We start from the raw sequence: 12,569 nt of genomic DNA on the forward strand, positions 1-12,569 counted from the left end.
CTGTGCAACTGAGACCCCCCAGATTGGAACCAAACCTCGGGAGAGGTGAAAGCCAGGCATGAGAGGCTAGTGAATTTGTTAACTCATTGTCTGTCTGTGACATCTATAACCCTCATTTTTAAAAAAAATTTGATTAATGTTTAACTGCGATCACCACTACTTTTTATAAGAAACCACGGGATTTACTGGGTATCTTCGCTGAACTCCAGTTGAATGAACCCACATCGATAAATTAACAGAAACCATGTGATGTTATTTATTGACTCTTTGCTTTTTCAGATTGACTGGGAGAAAGGCCCATTTTGATAAACACACACGTGAATATTGTTCAATTTGATGACTCTAGACATCAAGTCCTTCTCGGTGTCTGTAGTTTACTAAATTCTTTCAGAGTTTAGTTTCATTAAAGCTGCAGCCAGACAAACAGACAGTCCCCCTCATTCATTTGACACTATAATAACTGATGTGGACAAAGTGAGAGGAGAGGGGAGGGAGAATTATGAATGAGGCAATATATTCTTTCTGCTCTTCTTCCCCCTTTTCTTTTTCTCTCTCTCTCTCTCATGGAGGATTGTGGGAAGGGCTTGCAGAGAGGTGGAACGCCGGTGTGGTAGGACCGGGAAATTTAAAACTTTATTTATTTATTTGTTTATAGTTACTTAGTTGTTCTTTTTGGGGTGTGTGTTTGTTTGTTCATAGGTTAGTGGTGAGTGTTTGTTTGTTTATAGGTTAGTGGTGTGTGTTTGGAGATCCCGCAATGGGGTCTCATTCAGGAGGGCTGGGGGCTCTCACCCGTCGACACAGGGTCTGTTGCCTGTCTGACCCTGGGGTTTTGGTGGAGGAGTGTCCACTGGCAGTAGGAGAGGTGGTGGGGTTTGAAAATATTAGGTCAGCGTCAAGAGTTAATAAAGCGCTGGTAATATTTTTAGTGGAGGTGTCGCTGGTAAACAAACTGGTAGAGGAAGGCTTTACAGTGAAAGGTGAATTTGTTCAGGTTTCCCCTCTAGTAACCCTGGTAAGTTAAGTTTTTATTTCTATTTTTTAAAAAATGAGCCATTAGAAAATAATTTATCTTGTTATGGTAAACTTGTGTCTCCAATTAAGGGAATCCCGCTGGGTTGTAAAAATAACAGTGTTAGGCACGTCATGTCATTTAGAAGGCAGGTGTTTGTGTTACTAAAAGATCCAAATCAAGTCATAAATGTAGCCTGTAATTTTAATGTAGAAGGGACGAATTATGTGGTGTTCATCAGTTCTGAGACGATGAGGTGTTTTTACTGCAGAGAACTGGGACACCAGAGGAAAGCCTGCCCGAGAAGGAAGGCTAGAGCAAAGACAGGGCAGGAACATGGCGATGCTGGCGGGGAGGAAGTTGGGGGTGTTGGGGGTGAGCGGGAGGAAGAGTCGGCTCTTGCATCACAGCCGCAGATAAAGCCTGTGCTGACCGAGGAGGAGGAGGTGATCCAATTGCCAAAGGAAACCGGAGCAGAACCACCAACACCAAGGCCTCACACAAAGAGACCCAGTCGTAGTGTCACTGATGGGTTCAGAGGAAAATACAGCTACTACTGAGAATGGTCAATCGAGGAGTCAGAGGGAGCTGCGGAGGAGCGGATTCACTGGGTTGAGCAAGAGCACAGCGTGGAAGAGATGGAGGGGGAGATCTCTGACTCCTCGCTTATCTCAAATATCCTTGATAGCCAACCCATCAGTAAGAAAAAATTATATATGCTTGAGCAGGTAAATGATTTTATGAAAGAAACAAAAGGGAAAAGGGAAAACAAAGGGAAACGTTTTTTTTCCCTGATTTTAGATTATTTCTCCACTATGCTCACGTTATCAAAAGGAAGGCAACAATAGAAGAATTTGATCAGCCATAATGTTATAGATTTTAAAAAATTGTTCAGAAAACTAAGAAAGATTTTAACAGTGGTTCAAAATCTCATGTTTAAAAATGGCTGTGTTTTATGCATTCTTTTATTACTTGTTTTAGTCTGTTAGTAAAAAGTGAAAAGTGGAACAGTGCATTTTTGTTTCTTTTAATCTAAACGTCTTTTAAGAGGGCTCAGCTAGTAGACTTTTTAGAGCAGAAACAGGCTGGGGTGGTGTTTCTGCAGGAAACGCACTCTGATCAGGAGAATGAGGAGGTGTGGCGAGCGGAGTGGTAGGGGTTGTGCATGATGAGTCATTGCATTAGTACTAGTGCAGGGGTAGCCGTGCTTTTTAAACCTAGCCTAGGGACAGTTTTACTAGATATGGAGGAAATAGAGAAAGGGAGGATTTTAAAAGTAAGAGCTAGGCTGGCCAGTACAGTGTATGTTTTTATTAATATTTATGCCCCCAATAGAGGGGGGAATTAATTTTATTTTTTAAGAAATTAAAGCAAGCTCTTTTTAATATTAATAATAACAATATGGTGGTACTAGGAGAAGATTTTAATCGTACTGTTAATTTTAATATTGATAGAAATAACGATGAACCACATCCTCAGTTCTCCAGAGAGTTGGCTGCAATGTTAGTCCAGTAACCTGGTTGACATATGGAGATGCCTGCACCCCAGTTCAAGATAATACACCTGGTCTCAATATCACACAAACTGTGTATATAGAGTGAGACTAGACTGGTTTTATACTTCTAAAAATGATTTAAATAAATTCATCAAAGCAAGAATCATCCCCAGTAGTCTCTCCGACCACCACTGTCTATTAATTACAGTAATAATTCAATCAGAACCCCACAGAACATCTTACTGGCATTTCAATGTAAAATTACTACAAGATGTAAAATTCAGACAATAATTCAAACTTTTTTGGATAATTCTGGAAAAAAGAAAAAAAGCACTGCTGACCCACTCGGAGATGACTGCCGCTGTCAATCAGGTCTCCAGCGGAAAGGTTCCCGGGATCGATGGACAGCCCGTTCCCTCCCTCCTTGGCTCCTCCCCTCTTTGTTTGTCCAGGAAAGAAAAAGGTACAAATATAGCTGCTAATCCAGCTATCCAGTGATCAAGAAAAAGATGCAAAGAAATCAGCTATAGTTTTTATTAGCATATTGGTGTTATCATTATTATCACATGTATAGCACAACCAGAATTTAAGAAATTCTAGACACAAATACATAATATACATTTCAAACAGCCCCTTCCTCTCTCCACTCCTCTCTCAGTGCAGTGTGATGGGGAGGTGTTTCAGGAGCAGCAGTGAGTGATTTCCTCTCACCTGTACCCCCAAGCATACCCCCCTGCCCTGTCCTGCCAGTATCAGGTATTCCTGGAACGCAGATTCCTGGCCTGTATTTCACGGAACTCTTTCAGGTCGATCACTACCAGGAAACAGAGTGCCCATACGACACCCTACAGGTGAGATACTAGTGGGCAACACTAGGCTGCACTAATTTCAAAACACGCTAACTGAATTTAACTAATCTCAGAGAGACACTTTATTGAACTTCACTAATCTCAGAGAGACACTTTACTGAACTGCAATAATCTCAGAGACATTTTACTGAATTTCACTAATCTCATAGAGACACTTTACTTAACCACTAATCTTACTGAAACACTTTAGTGAACTTCATTAATCTCACTTAGACACGTTACTAAACTTCACTAATCTCAAATACACTACATAACTTCAATAGTCTTAGAGACACTGAAAACTGAACCTCACTATAATCAGAGAGACACTTTACTTTAATCTCACTGAACTATTTTACTGAACTTCACTAATCTCACTGATACACTTTAATGAATTTCACTAATATCAGAGAGACACTGTACTGAATTTCATTAATCTCAGAGAGAAACTTTACTGAACTTCATTAATCTCAAGACACTATTGAACTTCACTAATCTCAGAGATGCACTTTACTGAATTTACTTAATCTCACTGTAACACTACTGAATTTAACTAATCTAACTGAAACACTGTATTGAACTTCATTAAACTGAATTTAATTAATCTCAGAAAGACGCTTTACTGAATTTCACTAATCTCATTGAGAACACTACTGAACATTAATCTCACTAATACTTTACTGAGCTTCACGGATCTCACTGATACACTTTACTGAACTTCATTAATCTAATTTAAACACTTTACTGAACTTCACAAATCTCAGTGAGACACTTTACAAAAGTTCACTAATCTAAGAGAGACACTTTCCTGAACTTAACTAATGTCAAAACACTTTAGTGAACTTCACTAATCTCAGAGAGACACTTTTGTGAACTTCACTAATCTCAACATGCTTTATTGAAGTTCTCTGATCACAGAGAAACACTTTAGTGGACTTCACTAATCTCAGAAGTACACTTTACTGAACTTCACTAATCTCACTGGAATACTTTACTGAATTTAACTAATCTGATTGAGACACTTTCCTGACATTCAGTAATCTCAGAGAGACACTTTACTGAATTTCACTAATGTCACTGAGACACTTTGCTGAATTTATCTAATCTCAGAGACACTTTACTGAACTTTATTAATCTCACTGAGACACTTTACCGAATTCCATTAATCTCAGAGAGACACTTCACTGAACTTCACTAATCTCACTGAGACACTTTATCGAACTTTACTAATCTCAGAGTCACCTTAATGAACTTCACTAATCCCAGAGAAATACTTTACTGAACTTCACTAATCTCAAAACAGTTTAATAAGCTTTATTACTCTCACTGAGACACTTTACCGAACATCACTAATGTCAGACAGAAACTTCACTGATCTTCACTAATCTCACTGAAATACTTTACTGCAGTTCACTAATCGCACTGATACACTTTAATAAACTTCAGTAATCTCAGAGAGACACTTTACTGAACTTTATTAATCTTAATGACACTACTGAACTTCATAAATCTCAAGACATTTTACTGAACTTCATTAATCTCAGAAATACACTTTACTGAACTTCATTAACCGCACTGAGACGCTACTGAACTTCACTAATCTCACTGAAATACTTTACTGAACTAAATTAATCTCACTGATATACTTTACTGAACTTCATGAATCTGAGATACTTTACTGAAAGTCATTAATCTCAAAAACGCTTTACTGAAGCTCACTAACCTCATAGAGACACTTTACTGAACACCATTAATCTCAGAGAGACACTTTACTGAACTTCACTAATCAGAGAGAAACTTTACTGAACTTCTCTAATCTCACTGAGACACTGCTGAATTTATCTAATCTCGGAGAGACGCTTTACTGGACTTTAATAATCTCAGTGAGACAGTTTATTGAATCTCAATACACTTACTGAATTTCACTAATCTAAGAGAGACACTTTACTGAACATCAATAATTTCAGAGATATACTTCACTGAACTTCCTTAATCTCACTGAGAAAACTTTTCTAAACTTTACTAATGTCACTGAAACACTACTTAACTTCATCAATCTCAGAGGGACACTTTACTTAACTTCACTAATTTTAGAGATACACTTTACTGAATTTAATTAATCTCACTAAGACACTTTACTGAGCTTCACTTATCTCACTGAGACATTTTACTGAATTTCACTAATCTCAGAGAAACACTTTACTGAACTTCACTAATCTCACCGTAATATTTTTCTGAATGTCATTAATCTCACTGAGACACTTTCCTGAACTTCATTAATGTCAAGACACTTCACTGAACTTCACTAGTCTCAAGACACCTTTCTGAATTACACTAATCTCATAGACACTTCACTGAACTTCATTAATCTCAGAGATAGACGTTACTGAACTTCACTAATCTCACTAAAACACTACTGAAATTATCTAATCTAACTGAAACACTTTACTAAACTTCACTGATACACTTTACTGATACAAGTTACTGAACTTCATTAATCTCAGAGAGACACTTTACTGAACTTCATTAATCTCATTGAGACATACTGAACTTCACAAATCTCACTGTAATACTTTACTGAACTTCATTGATCTGATTGAGACACTTTCTTGACCTTCAGTAATCTCAGAGAGACACTTTAGTGAACTTCACTAATCATCTCATTGAGAAAACTACTGAATTTCACTAATCTCACTGTAATACATTACTGAGCTTCATTGATCTAACTGATACACTTTACTGAACTTCAATAATCTCAGAGATACACTTTACTGAACTTCATTAATCTAATTGAAACACTTTACTGAATTTAATTTATCTCATAGAGACACTTCACTGAACTTCTAATCTCAGACACTTTACAGAACTTCATTAATCTAATTTAAACACTTTACTGAATTTAACTTATCGCATAGAGTCACATCACTGAACGTCATTAATCTCAGAGATACACGTTACTGAACTTCCTAATCTCACTGAAACACTGTACTGAACTTTACTGATACACTTTATTGAACTTCACTAATCTCAAGACACTTTACGGAACTTTATTAATGTAATTTAAATACTTTACCAAACTTCAATAATCTCACTGAGACATTTTACTAAACTTCACTAATCTCATGGAGACACTTCACTGAATTTCACTAATCTCACAGACACACTTTACTGAACTCCACTAATCTCAGAGATGCACTTTACTGAACTTCACTAATCTCACTGTAACACTACTGAATTTAACTAATCTAACTGAAACACTGTACCAAACTCCATTAATCTCACTGATACAATTTACTGAACTTCACTAATCTCAAGACACTTTACACAACTTCATTAATCTCAGAAAGACACTTTACTGAACTTCACTAATCTCAGAGACACTTTTCTGAACTTCACTAATCATCTCATTGAGAAAACTACTGAATTTCACTAATCTCACTGTAATACATTACTGAGCTTCATTGATCTAACTGATACACTTTACTGAACTTCAATAATCTCAGAGATACACTTTACTGAACTTCATTAATCAAATTTAAACACTTTACTGAATTTAATTTATCTCATAGAGACACTTCACTGAACTTCACTAATCTCAGAGAGACACTTTACTGCACTTCACTAATCTCAGACCCTTTACAGAACTTCATTAATCTAACTGAGACACTACTGAACGTCCCTAATCTCACTGAGACACTTTCTTGAACTTCACTAATGTGAAGACACTTCACTGAATTTCATTAATCTCAAGACAACTTTCTGAATTACATTAATCTCATAGAGTCACATCACTGAACTTCATTAATCTCAGAGATACACATTACTGAACTTCATTAATCTCACTGAAACACTGTACTTAAATTCACTAATCTCAAGACACTTTACTGAACTTCATTAATGTAATTTAAATACTTTACCGAACTTCAATAATCTCACTGAGACATTTTACTAAACATCACTAATCTCATAGAGACACTTTACTGAACTCCATTAATCTCTGAAAGTCACTTTACTGAACTGCACTAATCTCACAGAGACACTTTACTGAACTTCACTAATCTCACTGTAACACTACTGAATTTAACTAATCTAACTGAAACACTGTACTGAACTTCACTAATCTCACTGATGCAATGTACTGAACTTCACTAATCTCAAGACACTTTACACAACTTAATTAATCTCAGAAAGACACTTTACTTAATGTCACTAATCTCAGAGACACTTTTCTGAACTTCACTAATCTCAACACATTACTGATCTTCACTAATCTCAGACAGACACTTTAATGAACATCATTAATCTCACTGAGACACTACTGAACCTCACTAATATCAAGACACTTCACTGAACCTCACTAATCTCAAGACATCTTTTTGAATGACACAAATCTCAAATCTAATCTCACTGAAACACTGCTGGAATTATCTAATCTTACTGAAACATGTTAGTAAACTTCATTGATCTTACTGATACACTTTACTGAACTTCATTAATCTCACTGAGAAAACTACTGAACTTCACTAATCTCAAGGCACTTTACTGAACTCCACTAATCTCACTGTAACACTACTGAATTTAACCAATCTAACTGAAACACTGTATTGAACTTGATTAATCTCACCGATACACTTTACTGAACTTCATTAATCACACTGAGAACTACTGAACTACATTAAACTCACTGTAATACTTTACTGAGCTTCAATGACCTCACTGATACACTTTACTGAACTTCAATAATCTCAGAGAGACACTTTACTGAACTTCATTAATCTAATTTGAACACTTTCCTGAATTTAACTAATCTCACTGAGACACTTTACTGAACTTCAATAATCTCAGAGAAACACTTTACTGAACTTCATTAATCTAATTTGAACACTTTCCTGAATTTAACTAATCTCACTGAGACACTTTACTGAACTTCATTAATCAATTTAAACACTTTACTGAATTTAACTAATCACTATTACGGAAATAATTTACTGAACTTCACTAATCTAACCGAGTTACTTTACTGAATTTCACTAATCTCAGAGAGACAATTTTCACTAATCTAACCGAGTTACTTTACTGAATTTCACTAATCAAGACACTTTACTGAACTTCACTAATCTCACTGAGGCATTTCTGAACTTTTCTAATCTGAGAGACACTTTACTGAACTTTACTAATCTCAGAGAATCACTTCACGTCACTTCACCAATCTCACTGAAGTAGTTACAGAACTTCACTGATCTTACTGATACACTTTACTGAAATTCACTAATCTCACTGAGACACTTTACTGAACTTCATTAATCTCAGAGTGACACTTCACTGAATTTTGCTTATCTCAAGACACTTTACTGAACTTCATCAATATCACTGAGACACTTCTGACCTTTTCTAATCTCGGAGAGACACTTTACTGAACTTTAATAATCTCAGTGAGACAGTTTACTGAACTTCACTAATCTCAGAGACACTTTACTTAACATCACTAATCTCAGAGATACACCACTGAACTTTATTAATCTCACTGACACTTAATTTAATTAATTTAAGAGAGACACTTTACTTAACTTCACTAATCTCAGATATACTTTACTGAATTTAACAAATCTCACTGAGACAGTTAATGAACTTCACTAATCTCAGAGACACTTTACTGAACTTCACTAATCTCACTGATACAGCTTTACTGAGCTTTACTGAACTTCAATAATCTCACAGAGACACTTTACTGAATTTCAGTAATCTCCTTGAAACATTTTACTAATTCTCATTTTATTTATCTAATTGCAAAGCAGGTAATTCTTAATTACACATACTTAACAGTCTTTAATTACATATACTTAACTAAATCTATTGGCATTATATACATTATCTGTGATTGTAATTCAAACTAACTGCAAACAAAATTCCATAAAAATTCCCAGATTGTTATTACTGGCAAAGATCCTCAGACGTACTGTGAAACCAAAAGTCCCGGGACTGTTGAAACCGAGAGCCACTCGGTGGATATCATTTTCCGTACGGATGAATACGGATACATCAAAGGATGGAGGATTGAATATAGCTCAAAGAGTGAGGCAGAAGCTCATTAATTTAGTCATTTAGTGGTCTTTGCAATGCACTTTGATTGGGAGTCTCAATCCAAATAGTTTCCCATTATATTTCAACATGGTGCAGTTTAGAGACGCAAATGTCACAAAATCAACTATCCAACACGTCTATATATACTTCTGTGTGATGGGCAGAACCATATTCATATGGCTATGATATATAACATATTTTAAACCCTGTACAGAACTATAGCAGCTACCCAACAAGTTCTGATTTAGTGCATTGACATTGCCTGCTGTGTGCTGGGCAGATCCTCGCTGTGCTGTACACAAGGCACTGCTGACATGACCACACTGTACATCCTGTTAGAACTATAGCAGCTACTGGACACTTAGGTATGAAGTTGTTACAGATTCTGACTTTCATAAATAATATTTTCTCTAATTGCAGGGATGAAGTGTCCAATGCCTGTTCAATTTCTAAATGGGAAAATTACTCCAGAGTTTGAGGAATATCGTTATCAAGACTACATCACAGTGCGATCTAAAACATTGTATCACAAGGGCATTTGTGTACGTAATTTCTAAGACTGAAAATGTAATCTGATATTTTCCTCTCTCCCATCTCAACTCTCTCCATTTCATCTCACTCTCTTGTTTGGTTCACAGTATGGTAATGAGATCACAGATTTTCTCTCAGTGTGTCAAAATGATGGGACATGGCACCGTCCTCTCCCTCAATGCAACAATAAGTCAGCAAGATGCTCGTTTTGGTTATTCCAAGTTTCTTGAGCAGTGTGTGTACCCACAACGTGTTTGTTTCTCTCAGTCGTGGACTGTGGTGTGCCGCTGCCTTTGCTGAATGGGAGGATCGAGTACTCAGTCGGCAGAGAGTCTGAAAATGTCTACCAGTCTGTTATCAAATACCACTGCAATGAGCCATACTACAAGATAGTACCAGCCTCGACTGGGGATGGTGAATCTGTCTGTGTGCCTTACAGATGATCGGGAAGAGAGGAGGGAGAGAGAAGAGGGAGAGGACAAAGGAGACAACCTGGGTCATCATTGTGTTTAGACACAAAGAGAGGTTATTTTATGATTTGTACACCATGAAATCTTAATGATTCTGTAAATTAAAAACCTACAAGCTGCTTTTTCCTCCACTTTTAATTAAACCTTTGAGTGTTACATCAAAAGGGTCCAGGAAAGCTAAGGTTGTGTCTAACATGGTTTGCAGCATGTGAATATCTTTTTATCTACATATTTTATCAGCATATTTGTATCTTTATATATTGAAAACCATCAAAACCTGGTTAACTAAATGAAAATTCTGATCTATGAAGAGGTAGATGCCTAGTATTTACATTGTATTTCAGGCTCTGTTGATTTCTCCCTTATGCAAGACTCCAGTGTTGTTTGAATCCATTTCAACAGGAGGTTAGGAGGTCTGTTTGTCTGGTTGTGTTTGTCTGTCTTGTTGTTGTATATGTATCTCAATCTGTAAGTTATTTTTTCATTTATTTCATTATGAAATGAGTTTGTCTGCTCGGTTCGCAGGAAGTGGGAGGATGCAAATCAGAACAAAGTCATTCCAACCTGCCTGCCAGGTAATTATTATTAATATCATTACTGTTACTATTATATTTGATAGCATTTGCTGTTACTATATGTATTTGTCTTGGTATTATTACTATTATTATTATTACTATTATTATTATTATTGCTGTTATAATATTGTGTGTGTGTGTGTGTGTGTGTGTGTGTGTGTGTGTGTGTGTGTGTGTGTGTGTGTTCCAGTGTGTGGGAAGCTCCATAACCGCATACCCAAAGTGTAACGCATTCTGGGAGGCAGCACGGCAGAGGGGCAACTTCCCCTGGCAGGTAGGACACCGATACACCCAGCTAGCACAGCTGTTTACCCTGGACAAAACCAAACCTGTTACTCTATTAGGTGCAGTTATGTTCGATCTTGGGTCCTGGGTTATCTAGATTTTAACCATGTTCTATGTGTTCCTGTGTTTTAGGTTTATGCTTTAGCAAACTTCTAGGTTCTTAGGTGGTCATTATTGTGTTCTAGTCCATTATTGTGCAACAAGTGTTCATTATTGTGTTCTAGGGGTTCTTGTGTTTTGGGTGTCCACATACTCTACATGTTCTCGTGTTCTAGGTACTTCTGCTCACTGACCAGTGGATAATGACAGCCGCACACAACATCTACCTGAACCATAAAGAGCAGAGAGACAACCTGCAAGACCTTGCTCCGTCCAGCCAGATCCACCTGGGGGACACCAATGTGGAGATCCTGACCTTCATGCCTCGCCTGGAGATCGAAGGCATCTTTGTGCTCCCCGGCTTCCAAAAGGGGGCTTTACAGTTCAACAACGACATTGAGCTGATCAAGCTGTGGCACCACGTCACAGTGAATGAGACATTAATGCTGCTCAGCCTCCCCGCAGATGACTCCCTATACCAGCCCAGAGTGATGGGCTATGTCTCTGACTGGGGCATCACAGAGGGAAATAAACTCTCCAACCAGCTCAAGAACGTGGCATTTCCTGTGGTGGATCTGTGCCAGTGCAGTGCCTCCATCAACTCACAGAGGAGCCACAGGATTGTAGACATCCCACACCTCACTGACAACATGTTCTGCGCAGGGAGAGTGGAGGGGGGTGAAGACACCTGCTTGGGGGACAGTGAAGGTGTCTTCACCCTGCTTAGAGGGGGCTGAGGGGGTGGGGAGGAGTTCTATGCAGCAGGGATTGTTTCCTAGGGAGTGAATTGTGGGAAGAAGGGAAACTATGGGGTTTATACCAGAGTGGAACGATACCTGAGCTGGATACAGCAGACTATCGGGGGAACAGAGACCTTCCTCTCTCCCCTCCATCTTCTTCTTCTCCTTACTCTCACTCCCTCTCCTCTCTCCCCTCCCTATCTATCTCCCCTCTCCCCTCTCATCTCCTTCCTCTCTCTTTTCCCTCCCTCTCCTCTCTCTTCTCTCCTCCTCCCTCCATCCCTTACCTCTCCTCTCCCTTCACTCTCCTCACTAGAGACCAATGCTAGCAGGACCACACAATTTAACACACAAAAACTCTGATAGAGCAACAGTAATGAAACATAAGAAATATATATATATATATATATATATATATATATATATATATATA

The 12,569-nt window shown here is 37.7% G+C and overlaps 1 protein-coding gene across 1 annotated transcript; it reads left to right on the forward strand.

Annotated features, from left to right (window-relative positions):
• Positions 1–1,091: 1,091 nt before the first annotated feature.
• Positions 1,092–12,346, forward strand: LOC121326274 (complement C1r-A subcomponent-like). Its single transcript, XM_041269514.1, has 8 exons — positions 1,092–1,740; positions 2,831–2,970; positions 3,166–3,358; positions 9,857–9,978; positions 10,407–10,492; positions 10,963–11,012; positions 11,203–11,286; positions 11,573–12,346. The coding sequence occupies exons 6-8, from the start codon at positions 10,974–10,976 to the stop codon at positions 12,131–12,133; spliced, it is 684 nt and encodes a 227-aa protein (XP_041125448.1). The 5' UTR covers positions 1,092–1,740; positions 2,831–2,970; positions 3,166–3,358; positions 9,857–9,978; positions 10,407–10,492; positions 10,963–10,973; the 3' UTR covers positions 12,134–12,346.
• Positions 12,347–12,569: the final 223 nt, after the last annotated feature.

This window comes from Polyodon spathula, chromosome 13 (genome assembly GCF_017654505.1).
Source record: "Polyodon spathula isolate WHYD16114869_AA chromosome 13, ASM1765450v1, whole genome shotgun sequence".
Classification (NCBI taxonomy): Eukaryota; Metazoa; Chordata; class Actinopteri; order Acipenseriformes; family Polyodontidae; genus Polyodon; species Polyodon spathula.

Excerpts from the sequence above, each read along its gene's own strand:
- LOC121326274 (XM_041269514.1), top strand. The coding sequence starts at position 10,974 with ATGCAAATCAGAACAAAGTCATTCCAACCTGCCTGCCAG. Across the intron at positions 11,013-11,202 it reads CATTCCAACCTGCCTGCCAG|TGTGTGGGAAGCTCCATAAC; the intron begins GTAATTATTATT and ends TGTGTGTTCCAG. Across the intron at positions 11,287-11,572 it reads GGGGCAACTTCCCCTGGCAG|GTACTTCTGCTCACTGACCA; the intron begins GTAGGACACCGA and ends CTCGTGTTCTAG.